Source organism: Ricinus communis, chromosome 10 (genome assembly GCF_019578655.1).
Source record: "Ricinus communis isolate WT05 ecotype wild-type chromosome 10, ASM1957865v1, whole genome shotgun sequence".
Classification (NCBI taxonomy): domain Eukaryota; kingdom Viridiplantae; phylum Streptophyta; class Magnoliopsida; order Malpighiales; family Euphorbiaceae; genus Ricinus; species Ricinus communis.
The window spans coordinates 316,445-335,733 of record NC_063265.1 but is presented as its reverse complement, the minus strand read 5'-3'; the positions used below and the strand labels follow the sequence as shown (position 1 = coordinate 335,733).

The 19,289-nt window shown below is 33.6% G+C and overlaps 1 protein-coding gene and 1 non-coding gene across 3 annotated transcripts; one reads left to right on the top strand and one right to left on the bottom strand.

The window, feature by feature from the left end:
• The first annotated feature begins 857 nt into the window (after positions 1 to 857).
• On the top strand, positions 858 to 963 carry LOC112535169. The gene has a single exon (XR_003079353.2). It is a non-coding gene; the product is annotated as a small nucleolar RNA R71 (small nucleolar RNA).
• Positions 964 to 9,488: 8,525 nt separating this feature from the next.
• On the bottom strand, positions 9,489 to 19,054 carry LOC107261411 (protein FAR-RED ELONGATED HYPOCOTYL 3). 2 transcript variants are annotated; one of them, XM_015720421.3, is made up of 10 exons: positions 18,662 to 19,054; positions 17,962 to 18,082; positions 10,934 to 13,135; positions 10,799 to 10,855; positions 10,481 to 10,549; positions 10,327 to 10,395; positions 10,160 to 10,228; positions 10,031 to 10,081; positions 9,854 to 9,933; positions 9,489 to 9,775 (listed from the first exon to the last, which is right to left on the bottom strand). In XM_015720421.3, the coding sequence occupies exons 3-9, from the start codon at positions 13,082 to 13,084 to the stop codon at positions 9,877 to 9,879; spliced, it is 2,523 nt and encodes an 840-aa protein (XP_015575907.1). In that variant the 5' UTR covers positions 13,085 to 13,135; positions 17,962 to 18,082; positions 18,662 to 19,054; the 3' UTR covers positions 9,489 to 9,775; positions 9,854 to 9,876. The 2 variants fall into 2 exon arrangements, with proteins under 2 accessions (XP_015575907.1, XP_015575905.1); XM_015720419.3 differs by having other exon boundaries at positions 9,854 to 9,936; positions 18,662 to 19,050.
• Positions 19,055 to 19,289: the final 235 nt, after the last annotated feature.

Below are 19,289 nucleotides of genomic sequence, written 5' to 3'. Positions count from 1 at the left end.
TTGTATTAACCTTATCGGTAAAGGCGAAGAACCGGTCAAATTCTTACACCAGGCATGGTGATAGCTTTGCAATGCTCCCTCGGGTTTGACTCTGTAGTGCTAGGGAGCGATCCTGAAGGTCTCTTTGAAAGCATCTTAGAAATTTGGCCAATTTGAGTCTCCAAGTTCTGAATCGAGGCCTGCTGATTCCTAAGTGCACTATCAGTCTGCTGGAATCTTGTTTCTGTAGATGTCACAAACTTCATCATGAGCTCCTCTAAATTTGACTTCTTTTCTTGGGGAGGAGGAGCTTATGCAGGCCCAGCTGGTTATTGCTGTGGCTGTTGATGAAGTCTTTGGAAACCTAGCGGACCCTGGGCATTATTGTTCCTCTAACTGAAATTGGGGTGATTGCGCCATCCAGGGTTGTATGTATTGCTGTAGGGGTTATTCTGCTGTCTTGGGGCATTCCCCATATAATCAACTTGTTCAACATCAGAAGATATAGTAGAATTAGATGGAAAACTAATAGAAGATGAAGCAAACATATCTCCGTATTCCGTAATGCGGGCCACAAAAAACTTCATGACCAACGTTCATTGCGTGAACCACTTATCTGGGTTGGTCGATCTTCTTGGCTAGAAGCTCCACTTGAGCTCGCCAAGGCTGTAGAGTCCACTTGGTTGACCACTCCTTGTCTTCCTGGTCGGCTCCTAGAGGATTGCCACTGATAGTTGTTCATGGCCATTTCCTCTATCAAGTTCTGAGCTTGCTCGGGTGTCTTACTGTTTAGCGCCCCACCTGCTGCAGCATCCACCATCTTCCCTCGTTGCGAGGTTCAACCCATTGTAGAAGGTCCGAACTGCATCCACACCGGCAATCCGTGATGTGGGCGGCATCTCAAAAGATCTTTAAATCTCTCCCATGCATCGACATGCTTTCATCATCAAACCGCACAAAAGAAGATATGTCATTTCTAAGTTTAGCGGTTTTAGCGGGAGGAAAATACTTATATAAAAATTTTTTGGCTAACGCCTTCCGGTGTAGTGATCATTGTGGAAGAGATTGCAACCATCTCTTTGCTCTGTCCCTCAAGGAAAATGGAAACAATCTCGGTACCGAATGGCATCATCGGTTGTTCAATTTATTTTGAATGTGTCACAAATCTCCAAAAGTTGGAGATATGTGCATTGGGATCCTCACCGGGCAATCCTCCAAACTGCACGCTTTGTTGGATCATCCGGATAACATTGGCCTTTATCTCAAAATTGTTGGCCGCTCGGCGGGTCGACTATACTAGTTTTCGTCCCATCCAAAGATGGTCGAGCAAACTCGTACATCGTCCTCGATCCTCATCTGGGGGTCATGGTTTTCCATCGTGTCTAGTCTATCCACAGGTACCTCAACCCCAATCTCCTCCTCTTCTAATTGCAACCTCTTCCTTAAGAGTCGAGGATCGCCTGGATCGATAGAGGCTCTATAAGATTCGAGTTTGAGCTCCTAGTCATAAACTACACCGAAACCGAAAGTCCACACAACCACCGATCAACAAAAATAATATAATAATAAATAATAATAAAATTAAAGAATAAATGAATAAAATAAATAATGACTAAATTAACACAAAACAATTCACTCTAGTTCGTTCTGACTCCCAAGCAGCGCCAAAACTTGATGGGCTCTTTATGCAACCTACACCTAAGGCGGTGAACCCACCGATGCAGCCTAGCACTAGTGAGTATCAAGGTCGTATCCACGGAGATCGGGTGAACCTAGAGTTACTACTCGCTTGCTATGTTATCTAGTCCGAAATAGGGTGTGAAAGTTCTAACATACCAAATTTAATGGTTATGAGTGCAATTAAGTAAATGAAAGACAACAATGGACAATTAAAAGACAATTGTAAAGAGAGAAATAAATCCAAAAGGGAGCCTAAGTGATGGAATTCTAAAGATGAATTTTATGGATTGCCGATCTTGCTTACCCGTGCCTAAATCCCTGAATTGAATCCCGGTTCCTCTCTCGAGCTTACCGGATTCCTAAACTGCACTAACCTAATGGAATCTCTTCCTATCGGGATTACTACAAATTAGCATTAAGTATGATTTAAGACTATTAAGAGTTGTTAGTTCTTAATCCGTGAGTAAATCAACCTCATCTCTAAGTGTTAACTACCGGTTCTTACTATTCAAAATCCAGTTGTAACAAGCATTTCTCAATGTCAAGAAACAACCTAATAAACAATTAATCCAACGTCTCAAATTAACCGCATCAAACTTTTATTCACTGAATAGCAAGAAGATTGCAAGAATGACAATTATAAAAACTAACAATTAAGCATAATCCATCAACAAAGGTGAACCCTAATGGATTCAAAAGATCTAGCCGCTCATGTTCATAGTCAAAGCAATTAAAGAACAAAATAAGGAAAAACAAATTAAAGGTATGTACACCCTTCTCTTTCAAGTCGAATGAGAAACCCTAAATTTGCAAATTCAAAATCTCAAACCCTAGTTGCCTCTTGAATGCTCCCAAAGTTTGTCTTGATCTTCAATTCGATGTTGGAATAAGTGGAATCCCCCTTCAATTGATGAAAATTGATCTCTCCAGGATCTACAATTGAGGTATAGGAAATATTTGATTAAGTGTGTGTCTTGGAATTGAGTCCAAAAATCGTCCCCTTCAATTAGAATTCAAAATCGCCTATATAGTTGATTCGTACGAGTCGGTGATGAATCTGAAGTCTGTGTCTTTGAGCCACCACAGTCGTGCTGCAGTCTTGACTCCTTCGCATGTGCCCAGTGCCGATCCACCACAGGCCGTCTTGGAGGCCGTGGTGGCTACTGGTCGTGTTTGAAATGGCACAATTGGGGATAGCCTCTTGATAATTCAGCACGACCGGAGTCCAGGCCGTGCTCAACCCTCGGGGTGCTTGTTCTCGCCCAATTTGATGGATTTTGCTCCGTAATCACACGTATTTCCCTCGATTACTGATGGTGTCCTTCGAAAATGACCTGAAACGAAAAGGAAAACAAAAGACAGGTGATTCTAGCATAAAACGGGATAATCATGCATAAAAATGTGAACAATCGGGCATGAAAACATGTGTAGTATGATGCTTATCAATGATCTAAGCACCATTTTCAATAATATCCCATAAATCAATATCATCACTCATGAGAAAATTTTTCATACTTTGTTTCTAAAATCGAAATCACTACCACAAAAAATGGAGGTTTGTTTAATGAAAAATTTTCTTTTGAAATAAACCCATTTGAGGTTGCCATAAATAAACTCTTAGACGATTAATTTTTTTTTTTCAAGAGTACTGACTCTAATACCAATTGAAATACCTTTTGGAAACCAAGAGAGAGGGGTGAATTGATTGTTTATAAAAATCAATTTCAACTAAACTTTTACTTTTAAAATTTTGAGTATTAAAACCAATATTAGTGAAAGCAATTAACAATCTGATATGAGAATGCAAGCAAGCAGATAAATAAAAGTAAGTATAGAAGAGCTTAGGGAAGAGAAAATCAAACTCAAGAGTTTATGGTGGTTCTGCCAACTTCTTTCCTACATCTACTCCTCAAGCTTCACTTGATATTTTCGCTATTATTGATCCTTTTACAGGTGCAAGAGTGACAACCTGAGGGTTCCTCTACATCCACATTATCAACATTTTTTCTCCAATTGCTTCTTATACATATTTCTGTTTATAGACACATATTAGAAATGCTTTTTAAATATTTATTCCACATGATTCACATGATTAAACTAGAATTTCTTTATATTAGATGCTGATTTTATTGGATTTTGAATCTGATAATAAGAATATTTATGGTTTTGAATCTGATTTGATTGGGGTTTCAAATTTGATTAGTTAATAATATATATAATTAGATTATATTTTCATTCTTTTGTTGATTGTACATATTCTAACTGAATTTTTACCCTCTACGCATGTGAAAATCAGTTCTGGGCGCGAAAAATTGAAGAAAACTGTAAAAGGCCAACCAAAATCAAAGAACATCTTACATAAAACAAGGATTCGGCTTTATGTTGAGCCAATTGGCTCTTCACTTTGAGTCGACCGGCAATGCATAAATTTTAGGCTGATTTTTGAGTTTTTGATGTATTTTTGGCAACTTCATGTACTGTAACTTAGTTTTAGGGTTTTCTGTCCAAATTTTTAGTTGTAGGCGGTTTGTAATAGCTAAATTTACTTTCTGCTCTTGATCTTTTTTCCTTATCAGTGATAGATGCTAAAAATTTGTTGCATGATTGTTTAATTAAAATTGACATATAGACATAGACTTTAAAATTGGACCTGGCATGGAAATTGTAGTCTATTAGGTTAATTAGATGGTAATTGGGGCTTAAAATCAACATAGACTTAATGGGTTATATTATGTTCTAGTTAGGTTAAATTGGATCATATAAGATTTAAGGTCACTGAATTGGACTGGAAATCAAAGCATAATTTATAATTGGGCTAGACTATATGGGCCTTGTATATAATTAACTAGTAAGTTAGGCTAATAACTTTGAGTATGGGCTAGGCTTTAATAAAATATGCTAGATTTAGGTGGACCTCACATGCTGTAGTGTTTGATTTGTAATATATATAATTATTGCATTTACAGGGAATAGCCCATTAAACAATAAAATTAAAGACAAATATACACAAATGAGGAAGTTGGCTTCCGGATCCATCTCTGAATGTGTGATGTAAGCTTTCTTATGGAATTGAGAAACGTCACTCATTAGTAAAAGCGCCCTGATTACCTGGGTGGCGACTCTCATCTCCACACTAGTCTCTGTGACTAGTTAGCATGTTCTCGATTAGGTTGGAAAGTCTTGTAGTACCGTAGTCGCTAAAGACACTTGGGTGCCCGCCCGGAACCACCACCCAAAGATATTGTTACTCTTGCAATGCATATGGACATAAAGCATTTAATTGAAAAAACTAGAAGATATATTTATTCATTTCATGCTAGACCATTTATTAGAGATTGCTCATTATGTAATAGAAATGGGCATTTTGCTTGTGATTGGTACTTTCAAGTGGAACTAATCCAAAATTAAAATGTTTTGGGTTACCAAGACTAATAATCAAGGACCCAAAGAAAGATGGGTACCTAGAAAACTATTTTCTTATTATTGAATGCAAGATACAAAAAAAGAAAAAAGACTTGAAGGGAAGGTACAAATTGGCATTAAATTCCAAGGTATTGGAATGAAAATGGTGAGCAATGGAAACTCAAAGGAGTAGGAAGGCCATCTCCATTTGGAGGTTAAAGATGGAAGAGCCTATGAGGAGATTGCCATCAACAAAGATCTAAAATAAGAGAAAAAAAATGAAGAACAGATGAAGTCTCTCAAAATAGATTGGCAAAGTAGAAATCCTCCTTCAATATGGACATCAACAATATAAAATCAAAAAAATCAAGGCAAAAGTGATATTTCTAAAACTTAGTCTTGATTTTATATGTTTCATATGTTTGTGAGAGATTATTTATTGAATATGCATATGTTAAATATATTTTCTTATACATAAATTTTATATGTTTGATGTGTTTGTAAGAGATTATTTATTAAATATGCATATGTTAAATATATTTATTGTACATATATGTTATATGTTGATGGGCGTACCTTAAGATTTTGCATAATTTGATGTGTGATAACCATTTAGATTATGTACTTAATCCTTTGATTTGATACATGCTAAATTTATTCGACTATTGGTATCATCATGGAGAATTATTTATTATCTTATGAATGCTAACCCTCAGAGACTCAATAAGTTAAAGGGTACCAAACTTATAGATTTTTTATAGAGATACTTCAAGGAGGTTCTTGCATCATGCTTAAAAAAAGGGAGGACATGAGCCAAGTTTGAAACAGCATGAGCGTAAATTAAAGTGCATCTCTTAAGGGAGTCTAAATGTTAACATTCTCAAGTTGAAAAGCAAAAAGAAAGTTTATCTATCTTTTGAGTTCTTTAATTAAATTAATTTGAATTGCTAATTTCATACCTCCAAAGGCTATTTGTATTAATTAGGGTGTAACATCTCTATTTCACCTAAAACTATTTAAACTTCATTTCAAATAGTTATAGGTCAAGCAAGAGCATTTACTTGAGCCTCTTATTTGTTATATCTCTCAACAATCTCTATTTCTTCATAAAATTCATTTTATATTTAAGATTCAAGAGAGGGCTTGAATCTTTGGGTAGTTGAGTGATTGAGTACTCAAAGCTCAAAAAAGTCAGGTTGAGTATTTGGATAAGGAATTAACTACTCTTGTAACTAATATTAAGAATCTATGATTGGATTGGAATGTGGGCCTTTGAAAAATACTTAGATTAGAGTATGAGCCTTGAAAAAATACTTGGGTTAGAGTGTTAGCCATAAAAAAAAATACTTGGATAGTGTTAGCCATTGAAACACTTATAGAAAGTTTGAGTGTAAGCTTGGAAATACTTGAGTTTGATCATGCACTCGTAAAAGGATTATTGATAGTGAAAATCTGGAATAATTATAACAACGATCACTTAACTTTACACTAAGTTTCAATTTGGTCATATATCTTTTTTTGTTTCATTACAGTCATTTAATTTTAAGTTGGGTAATAGATTAGTCACTTATCTAAAAATCTAGTAATTTAATTCGCTAGAATAATAACATGTCTAAAGCTTTCAGTGTTGGATTAACACGTGTTTTAAGAAATTGACAAGTCATTGTCCTAGTTATTAAACCATTTAACTAAACTATTAACTTAATCTAAATTTAAACACAACTTTAGGCTTTAAAAATCCTCTAGGCTTTTATAATAAATCTTAGCTGCTAAATATTTTTTCCTTGTCTTCTCATCTCTTATTCCTTTTCTTATTTATTATTTTACAATAATATTTTCTTTTTTTAGCTTAATTAATCAATATTGATTACTTTTTTATTAATTTATAATAAGATATTATTTCCAAAGTAAAAAATATAATAATAATAATAATAATAATAATAATAATAATAAAGAGAAAGAAAGTAAAAAAATAAAAAATAGAAGTGTTCAACTATTAAATTAGTAATATTTTTACACTTGTTTGTATTTAAGCTATCATTTCATTTATGTTAATTATATATCTATTTGAGAATGTGCAATTAGTTACTATTTGGTGCAAAGACTTCATATTAATGAGTGTCTAACTATCAAATTAATTAAATATGAATGGTAATTGTAAAATAACGAATATGTAGCTTAAGGTATATGAGAGCATTTTCTCCTAATTGTCTATGACGCTAGTCCATTGAGATTGATTTTTAAAAATTGAAATTCAATACTTTGCTTCAAAGCTTCAAAATTAAAAAATTTATTTTATAGCATTAGAGATTCTATGTTGTAGATTTAGAAGATTGAAAGATTTTATTTATTTTCGATAAATAAACTACCAGATTTTAGACAAGTGACCAATTTGTTACCCAACTTAAAATTAAATGACTTCAATTAAATAAATAAAAATTATATAACCAAAATAAAATTTAGTATAAAGTAAGTGACGATTGATATAATTATCCTATAAAAAGTTTAAATAAAACTTGAGGAATGGATGTATTCAAGGAGTTGGTCGAATCACTATAACTCTTGAGTTTGATATTCTTTTCTCTAAGCTCTTTTATATTTACTTGTGTTAATTTTATTGCTTGCATTCTCATATCGAATTAGTTAATTGCTTTGGTTAATTACTTCTTCTAATATTGGTTTTAATACTTAAGTTTTTAAAGGAAAATTTTTTAATTGAAATTAGGTTTTGTAAATAACCAATTCACTCCCTCTTCATTGCCATAAGGTATTTCATAATTCTTTAGAAATTAATAAATACATCACCATTTAATTATTAATATATTAAATTTTATTATAATTGGATAAATATTTTTGCTTTTCACATTTAAACACTTTTAAATATAAGACATTCAATATGTTCACGTAGGTATTTAATTGTTATTAAAAAGCATATTTTGACATTTATTAAGTTAAATTAAAAACAAAAATAATTATAAAAGTTATAAAAATAAAATTTAAATATTTATTAGATTAAATCAAAAACTAAAATATTAAAATAAATAAATAGTTAAAATTTAATGCATTTCAAATTATTTAATGCAGTGAATTAATTGTAAAGGAATATCCACTCAGCAATTTTATTCTATGTAGAAAAAGGTACAATAAATTACTTTATTTTTCCCATATTTTCACATTAGAAGCTATGATTTAACTCATGCCGTTTCAATATTTATATATTTTTATGTTAACAAATATGGTGTGAGATGAGCTAACAACATTTAGAGGTCATAATAGACATATTCTTACAATAATGTTAGTAAGAAAGTAAAATGTACTTTTAAATCTTTGAACTTTTCGATATTTTATTAAGCTCTTTAGTTTCTATTTTGTTTTATTGAACTCTTATACTTTTATTTTTATTTTTTTAGGACTTAATAGTTATTATTCAAATACAAGGGTTCAATAGAATAAAAAAATTTATAAGAAATCATTAATAAAATAAAAAATAAAAATATAATGATTCAATAAAATAAAATAAAAATCAAGAATTCAATAGAATAAAACTGAAAAGTTCAGAAATTTAATAATATGTTTTACCTACTAACAGTTAAAGCAATTAAAAGCACATGATATTTCATTGGCATTAAATAAAACCATGTCTCCTAATATTAAAATAATGAAACTAGAAGCAACCTTATGGTTCTCTTCCTCTTATAAACTATACCATATTATTATTACCGAGAGGCTGGTTTTTCCTTTTCTTTTTTAATTGAGAAAAAATGTATTGTATCCAAATGAACAAAATAAAACATGAAGCTTCCAAATTGTGCATTTAGCATAAGTACAGGGGGCTCAAGAGGTTATATGTGTCTGGCCATGTGTTCTCTGGCAATCCTGGATCAGTGGAAGTTGACAGGAGTATTTTGAGGTCTCGTCATTGACTCTTTCTCAATATCAAAATTGTAACCTTGCGGTTTGAACCATTTCAAAACCCGTACACATAACATCAGACCTGGTGACATCCAGCCATCAGAAATATCCGGACAACATTAAGCTCTTTTTTTTAATCATTGTTTGGCAGGTCGAGAATATGGTTTTTTCCGACTTTATTTAATTTATTTATTCTTTAAGAATTTGCAAAATTACTTTTGTGAAAAAAGCGAGTAAATTCATAATTTAAAAAAAAAAAATTTGAAAGTAAAGCAATTTATAAAATGAAATTTTAAAAAATCAACATATTAAATAAAAAATGCCGGATGTGCCTTTTCAACAACCAATAGTAATCTCAAACACACTATTAATATCGGAAGTAGCTTGGTGTTTGAATTGCACTCGTGCATAGTCCCCCCCTGCAACCCTCATGGCAACGTTCTTAATGAAATTCACGTTATTCTATTATAGAGACAATTTCAGGAAACTATCTACACGATCCTGTCAAGCTCCAGTTAGAATTAACAAGCTTTTTACTAAAATCAACTGACCCAGTTCATCTAAGACAATCTCTCTGGTACAACAACAAGCTTTACAAAAGGGATTTCAATTTCATCCCCACTTGATCTGTTTCAACTGGTGAAAATGTCCTATGCTATTTTATATTACAGACACTAAGGAGGATTTTTCATCATCTAATCCTGTCATCGACAATGCATGATACATTTCATTCTTTACAGATATTCCAGCTCCTGTAATTCTCTGCTAACACAACAAAAATAAAATGTTCTTTCCTCCCCACCTACAAAGAATGCAAAACACTCTCGTCAGGCACCTTAGCCTATAAGAATCAACCAAAGATTTTAAAAATATGACCTACCTTCGTGATGAGAAAGGTTCTCTTCATGCATGTCTGGATGCATTATCATGCAGCTGTGCTGTTCTCACATTGGGGTCATCCTGCTGTAAAGAAGAAAAACCAACCATAAGAACCTTCTGCAACTAAAATTTAGTTCGTTTTTCCCAACTATCAGAAAACCACATGTAGCCAACTTACACGAACGCCGTAAGCAAAGCCAGTTGGTGTACGGAAGAAATCCATTTGCCCCTGCAAGGATAAATATATTATCATTTGAACCCCACGTTTACCAAGAAAATTATTGAACACTATCAGCAGATACAATACCAGTCCATGCATGCTTTGTTGGGCATTGTAGTAACCATCATGGCTTGGTGCTATCGAGTTCAACTGTCCCTATAAATATGAAACCCGATTTTCATAACTAGCAACCATCTGATTCTTCATCACTGAATTAGCAAAAAATCGTTAATGTCAACATTTGTATGACATACCAGCCCCTGGATTGCTTGTTGATTCCCATAGTAATTATCTCGTGTTGGTGCCATTAAGTTCAGTTGCACCTGCAAAGACAAAACTCAAAATCATTAGGCAAAATCACTTGGCATTGTCAACAGACAACTAACCTAAATGCACAGCACATCATACCATCCCTGGCACACTTTGTTGTGCTCCATAATAGCTGTCTAGGGTTACTGCTCTTGAGCTTAATTTATCCTACAGAGCAGAATCCCAATTGTCAGAAAACAACAGTTAGTTAATCAAAATGGATAAAATGCATTCCCCCATACAGAATTAGTAGTTCTAAAATCATTCTGCATTAGTATAACTTTTTTTCACAAGGTCATCACAACCAATAAAAAAGTCATGTTTCAACAGAGCAACAAATTAATTTCCTGCATCAATATAATGTATGCAAGTGTCAATTCTTTTTGGGTAGCTTAACAATCTATAAATTACACAAACCATTTGTTGCAAGCTGTCTTCTGCCCCAACTGCTGTAGCCTCCTGCTCAGCATTCACCTGCAGTCAAAGATATTAGTCATCACAGATAAATCAGATGTAGGTAAGATTTTGGATAAGCATGCAACCACTACCGACCTTTCTTTTCTTTGTCGGGTTTTTTTTCTTATTTGTCTTGTTCATACTCCTACTCTGATTATCCTCTTCAATGCAGAGCAAACCATGAGTACCAGCCTCTGCAAGAGTCTTGCTAGAATTATTTGCACTGATACAATTTCCAAAAGCTTCTTCAAGAGCACGAAATGCAATATTGTAACTCTCTTCAGACAATGATCCCTCTTCGCTCAGTTTCAGTGCCCGTTGAGACAAGTCATTGTACCTTTGCACCCTAGATTGTACCTGCTCAGATTCTTCCCCCAAAAAATGTCTGTTCTTCACATCTTTCGTCCACCTTTTCAGAACATACTGCGTTGGAATAGCAGACTGTTGACACATCTGAAGAACAACGAGAGCATGTCTACAGAGATAACCCTTGTACTCATATAATCGGCATATACAAGTAACTTCTGACCTTATTTGATTCCACACAACAGTGAAATCCTGCTGCTTTTCCAAGTCTTGAACTCTAAAACTATCACTAGTCTCATCTTGGCTTTCCATTTTAGGGTGGCAAGCAACTACACCTAAGACCTCAACTTGAAATTTCTTGAATACTGCATGTGTGTACACCCCTGAAACATTCTTTTCCAAAGGCGAGGGAGATTTTAATGTAGGTTGTTTGTTCCACGTATCAGAGTCTGCTTTTGCTTCCTCTTCATACCTGTCTTGTAGAATTGCTTCATACTGTTTCACAAACTCTTGCACAGTGGTCTTCTTATGGACATACTTATCAAAATAGGAGTTTAGACTCTCAGATCGCAAAGTAGTTGACATCCCAGCCAAAATAGCATCCCTCATGTAGACTGGTACCCAGAGATCACGATCTTCATACAGTGATTGCATCAATTCATTCTCTCTGAGATCAAATCTATCAAGAATTTTCAACCATCTTTTCATAAACTCATCATCTGTCCATGATCTAAAGATACATTTTTCAAATTTTGCCATAAAATTCTCATGCTGTTTAATCACTTGGCTCAAATTTTCAGAAACCTTCCCGAAGATGCTCCACAGAAAGAAATGATGATGAGCATTTGGAAAGACCTCCGGAATAACAGATTTTAGTATTTTATCTTGTTCTGTAACTATAACTTTGGGGGGTTGCCCGCCCATTGCTCTCAGCCAAGTCTGCATTAGCCAAGAATAAGTTGTTGCACTTTCATCTGATAGCAGGGCACATCCAAGCAACATGAATTGATAGTGTTGGTTCACTCCAACAAAAAGTGCAAGAGGCATCTTATACTTGTTCCTAATATAGGTAGCATCGAAAGAGACAACATCATAGAAATTAACATAGTCGTGCCTACTTTTGGCATCCACCCAAAACAAATTCTTCAGACGTTGATCTTCACCCAGCTCTATTGCATAAAAGAAGTTGGAATTTAAAGTCTGCATATGTATGAAAAACTCAAGCAAAATTTTGGCATCTGCAGCTTCTAGTGCCAAATTTCGACCTTTCTCAAATGGATTTTTTGAATCATTCTTGAGGCCAACAACATTTTTATATTCAGCAAACTGTCTAGCCATTGCAGCATACATCTTTCTCGTTTGTTCACTCACAGCTTGGGCAGGTAAGAGCTCATGATTGTGCTCCTTCACAAAACTATGAATAACCCACTTTCCATCTGGCCTTCTCTTAACATGCATGCTTGCTTTGCAGTCTGTCTTTGAACATGATCGGCGACCAGTTCCATTTTCAGGGTCTTGCTTATTTTGTCTGGCACGTGGCCGGTTAAAGGACTTGTCATACTCTCGCTTGGTTCCGTACCTAGAACAAGCAAACTTCGCATCAATGAATTCCCTTGATGTTTTTGAACGGCGGCTGTTTTGTATTGCTGTGTTGAATCCCATAGATCGAGCATATTCTTGATAAAATGAATATGCTGCCCCATGTGATTCAAATTCCATACCAGAAAGTGGTTCAAGATTTGTTTCTTCTTTGAATTCTGCCATTGGTGAACTCATGCCCCCACCATCCATGGTATGAACCTCTTCAGCAACATCAACAATATTTCCAGTCCCTATATCTCCATTATGGAGCTTGTCTTCATTCAGCATGTTGTCAATGCCATTTGGTTCTTCATTATCTTTATCATGTTCACCAGAAGGCAACCTAAGATCAATGTCCATTGTGATAATTTTACCTTTTACTGAACGCCACTATAAGAAAGCCTGAGAAAACTGGTAAGAGAAAACTTCATTTAGACACACTTAAAAGTAACTAAGTGTTAAATAGACTGATGGTGACAAAAACATGTAGTCAAGAAAAAGCTTGCACTCCAGACATATAGCAGCAAAGGTGAAAATTCCATACACATTATCTATCCTCCATGCATTGACCAGCCTACCATTCTGATTGGCCACCACTCATTCTTTATCCTTGCACTTTCCAAGATTGTTTCCACTACTCCTTTTCTTATTCATGTCCTTGTTTAAGTCACACAGTAGAAAGTGGCGAACGCTCATTCTATAGTTTTGTAACTTAGCAGTGTGTGCAGAGACACAAACATATCCAAGTAAATAAGAGCATATATATCGAAAAGCATTCAACATAAAAATGAGAACATAATGGGCAAATCAGAAACGAGGTGGCCTGAAGTCAACAAACTCTAGCATAACACAGAAAAGCATGACTCTCACTGTTCTTTATAATTAAAAAAGCAATGAACTCTATCATAAGCAGCCAATATCAATTGCCCAAAATTCAAACGTATATATGATGATAAATGCATCCATGCATTGGCCTCCTCACACATTAGGAACTACAATTAGATGAATCTGGAATTGAATAATGATGTAATAGATTCCACCAAAGACTTTGTAGTCCTGATGATAATACCAAGTAAAATAGCACAAGTAATAAAGAATCAATTACTTTCTCCATCAAAAATAATCTACGACTAGAAGGAGAAAAATGTATTCACCTGTCCTAAAACAAGACTTATTAAAATAGTCAGATTTCAGCAATAAACTCATAATGAGCTTTAAGCTGAGTTAAAGCTAGTGATATTATTCATTTTATTTCTTTTAAAATTCATCTTTAGCTTTGAACAAACTCCTATAGAACAACATCAAGCATCCGCGAAACAACCTTCGCAATGCTCACTGAAAGTTTTGCGCTCCTATAAGGGCAATAGTACCAAATAATGATTCACCAAATAAGAACAATGTAAAGGTAACCGGGAGAAATGGCCTAATCAAAAGATATTGAAATAATCTATATCCTAATTAATTTAAGATGATTAAGTTGAATCTATCTAAATGCCAGCAGGAAAGCAAGTCAAAATGGTAAAGAGGAAGAAGAACAATGCGAGAGAGAGAGAGAGAGAGATTACTTGAAGATTTGACCCAAAAAGAAAAAGAAAAAAGAAAAGAAAGAAACCAAACCCATAAATTTCTAAGTTGTCAAGAGCTTTTAAGGCTCAAAAGATTGTTTTCATTTAGATTACAACTGCATCCTCAAGGAGGATGAAAAGCATAGTTTGACAGACAAAACTACCTTGTCCTTGCGATTCAAGCTGAATTATTAAGGCCCTAAAGATTTATATGGGAAACATCACATATATATTTATGTTAATATTACAATAATATTAAAGCTAGAGAGAAGGCAAGTAGCGCATCCTATAGAGAAGGCAATTATCAAGTCATATTCTTATTTTAGTCATCCTAGGATAGATAATACCAGCTTTGGAACTCCAATTCTAGTAAGATGTTCTAGCAACTTTACATAATCTTAATCCTAATATGAGAAATATAGTGCCAGAACTATCAAATTCAACAAGAAGTTAAACTATGATACAAAGTTGGATACCCATATAACAAAAGGCATGTTCTACGGTATAGAGTGTCAAGTCCATATACCAAATTGGTAAGAATATATATGTGTATATATATATATTATATATGATGATATTGAAACAGTTCACAACAATTTAAATGTCACCATTTCTATTCTAATATTATGTCAAATAAAAGGCGTTGACTCTACAAACTTTTGCATCAAAAAGTCAAGAGAGTATTCACATCACTCAAGAGTTTTTCCAGATTTCTATCCCTTTATTTTTTTTGTGTGAACTCTTACTGCATTAACTCAATCGTTAACTGTGTGCCCCTAAACATTAATGCTAATAGAAAAGAGAAGAGAAAATTTAGGCAGATAAAAAATTGGTGAATATTTAATCACATAATCTTATCAAAGTCAACATAAAAGGCATAAAAATACAAAGGACTGCAGGAAGCACAGTGCAAACATGATCCAACAGGGACTTGCTGCCAAAAACAAACCACTTAGACCTGCATATATATGTGTGTTTTTCCAATCAATGCCTACTTCTCTTCCACTTGGGAAAAAATAAGAAATGAATGGAGCTTGAAAAGAGAATGGGCTTGAAGAAGCTTCCCTATGAATATTTTCAGCCTATAATTACTAACAGATGAAGAGTGCAACTTTTGGTCCAGATTCTGTTGCTTGCTTTAATTACATTCATAAAGATTTCTGCATCTCTCTTCAATTGTAACACCTGCAATTTATGAATGAAGCCTTGCAAAAATTCTCAAACAACTTTATACTCTAGATAGTGAGTCATAAAGCATCTAGTAGAGTGATCTTTGTCTTCCCCAAATAAGAACTATTGGGACAAAAACTTAATGATTCAATCCTAGATGATATGGGAGACCCTATCTCTAAGCTTGTAGGAGGGTTTGATCTCTTTGTCCTAGTACCCTGTCAGTCTAATTACTTATTGACAATCACCCTAATCTTCATAACACATTGAAAAATGACAACAGTTACTCCCAACTGAGATCCTCTACCAGAGCATTTACATTAGCAATTATCCAATGCCAAAAGTATTTATGTGGAGATACTTTCATGTGGAAAAAAAGAGCAACTAACAATACTGGAATTAAGAACCTGCTTATTGATTCATAATAATCTTTAGAAAGAGCCCTCCTAATGCATTTCCAAAAACAATTAGACATCACAATTGAAATGCTTCAGTTTTATCCAAAGGATCTAAAATTCCTTAGAAATGATTTTGAGTTGTGCTTAATCATTATATATCACAACCTTACTACCACCTCTAGTTTGCTAAAAATGTTGACACCGAGGGCTACTGATGCCTAGGCACAAGGCACATAATGTAAGTGCACCAGAGAAAAAGACATTTTATGAAATATATTAAATTTTAATTTATATATGAAGATTATTATAGCACATCAAAGGAAGAAAACCAAGAAAGTTAACCAAGTAATTTATTTAGTCTATTAGCTCAAACAAAGAGACTCTGTCCTATAAATAAGTTGTAGACACGCACACACACACATTTATATAGATGGATCTTATACTTGTCACATGAGACACCAAAATAGACTAACCCTAGGCATGCATCTTAAGTGCTGCAAGTGAATGCAAGAACCATTTCTTATGTCCAGAAAGTGACAAAGGGAGGAGAAACATTATCAGGTACTTTATCAAAGCAAATACAAAGGAAAAATGACAAGTGGAAATCCTGTGCAACCAATATTAGTAGAATGCATTGAGGACTGTTTCCAAAAGAAGAAAAAAAAAAAGGAATCAAACAAGAAATTGAGTTCGGTCTTTAGTAGCAAAATTTTCCAAGTTTTCTAAAATTAAACTTCAATTTTTCAATATCTTCAAATCTGTAAATCCCTCTAGAAAACTAGTTCAGATAATTTTTCCTTTTATTCTTTGTAACCTAGAGTCTTTCTTTCAATAGAAAACACAATTCCAAACTTTTGGTGCCTTAGTGATTGGTTAAAATCACAGCATTAATTTTCTATGTTTAGTTTCCATGCAATGTCTTGTATATAGATGTATGTGTTAAAATAATTTGCATATGATATAGAACAGTTGGATTTCTGCTTCAAAATCATTACCTTGATGATGGGTTTTATTTTACAGCAGTGCCAATTTTCTTTATAAAACTAATTTATATCTTTTTATTACTATAACATACATATATCTTAACAAATCTTCAAAAATACAATATTAGACTAGTTAAAATTATTTTCAGACAAAAATTCAAGATCAATGCAACTAAATACTACTTGCATGTTTTATACATTTTCAAGAAATAAACAATATATGTTTTATTTTAACCTTGAGATGTTAGACTCAATAGTTCTATAATAGTAATTTTCAAATGGTAAGTCTTAGATTGTAATGTGTGTTTAGATTATAAAGGATAAATTTAAAAAATTCATCTTTTCCGTGTAAAAGTGTTTCTTAAACATAAGGAGGATGCATTTAATAATAAATCTTAAAGAAACATACAAAATGAAGTATTGGATTGGACAAATGAGCATGATTCAAGGTTTTCAGTTTTCGACTAGGAAATTGGAAAAATGAGAAACTAAAACAGACACTAAATAATGCACAAAAGCTTCAAGAAGCATCATCAACCTATGACCTCTTACATATTTAACCACCTGAACATTCCTATGCCCCAGAAAAAGCAAAACTCGCACATGGCCTTTATTTATCAGCCTCCAAAATTTGAGATGATTGGAAACCCTCCAGGAGGAAACCTTTATACTAGAACAATAAATCTAGAATCCTAAATATTCATACAATGTAGAATCAAATAACTGATTTTTAAGTTCTATTGCTCGAGTTCCAAATTCGACCTTGATTGAAGAAAAATCCAGAGGTCATAAAGATAATGCTTCCTTGACAATCTCCATGAAACATCCAACTCCCAACTGTCCTAGGTTTTAAAGAAAGACAACCAAACAAGTAGTAAACTTGTGATGTTGGGTTGAGAAAATGATGACCTTGCTAAAACAAAATATACACACCATGACACATTACAGGAAAACATATTAGTTCATATTATCTTCTGTATAGCTGTATAGAGAGGACACATATATTTTCACATATGTAAAAAATGACCAATCAACATTCGGGAGATTAAAAAACTTATGTCTATTTGAACTGCATTCATAAATTCCTAGTGATTGAAACTAAAGCATTACAACCGTCTTACCAATTCTATGAAAATCGCTTTTCTATTTACATATAGGCAGTTTCAATGCTATCTCCTGCATCAAGTGATTTGGTAGGGACAAGTGAAATGCAGTTATATATCGTATTCCTCTGTACGCCGCCTGCGCAAAGAGTTTGACATGATTAGTAAAATTTGTCATTCACTTAAGCAAGCCAATCATTATTTGGGAGTCCAATTCTAAGAAACTTCTTTCTTCCAATTCATACAAAATGCAATAATCTTCATAAAAGAAACCAAAAGGAATCAGAAGAACTAACTTTCTTTTAATTTGGTCTGAAAATGAACTAACTTTTTGAATAGATGAATCAAAACATGGTCTATGCCTAATATCACACTCAAATTCCATAATCTTCTCCAGTGCTATATACTGATTGGCTTAACCCAAAATTGAGTCTCAGAAAGTTTAAGAATTGGACATCTTTAACATCACAAAAATTGCATTTAAAATGTAACTTATATATTTACAAACAATAGAGCTACTACTCTCATGATTTAACATATATTTTCTTTTCAAGTGGATGGTGTCAAATTCAGTTATGATTCTCATTAGCAGTCACATCAAAACCATCACACAAATTCAAGTTAGGCATATATTATGCAATATCAACCAAAAAAAAAAATTAAGAAATTAAAGACGAAAAGTAATTAGATAGAGAAGTAGAGGGGGACAGTTTTGTACCAGTGAAGAAGGAGAAGAGAAGAAAAGATTTAAGTATAAAAACTTGTTTTCGATCCGAGAGAGTGTAAAGAAAGCACACGCGGCGGATGTGAGCGAGTGGACAATGAAACCAGAACCCCAATTTTCACAATTTCCTCTGTTTAGGTTTCCTATTTCTCTCAAATCTGACTCTTACTTCAGCTTTGTTTGGTTGGAGGGAAGCCGGGAGAAAATGAAACAAAGAAAAGAAAAATCCATTTCCTTTGTCTAGAAAGGAAAGGAACTGGAGAAAATTAATTTCCGTTCTCTTCTATTTCGTACACCAAACATAGCGTTTGCGTTTTCCGTTCCTCAATCGCTAGCAACTCCTACACGCCTCGCGCGTGCCAACGCTCGGGCAAAGGTTCTTTCGTAATTTTGATCGATTGCGGAAAGTATCAGGTGCGTGGGACGCATGGCCGCTGCGACCATAATCTATATCTAGTTCTACGTGAATATAATTATTATTATCTCTTAAAAAGTAAAATAATATATGTTTTTTAAATTTAAGATTATAAATATTTTTAATATTAGAATAATAAATTTATTTATTATAGTCGAATCTATTTATAAATTGTAAAATGTATATTAATAATTTTTATAGCTAATA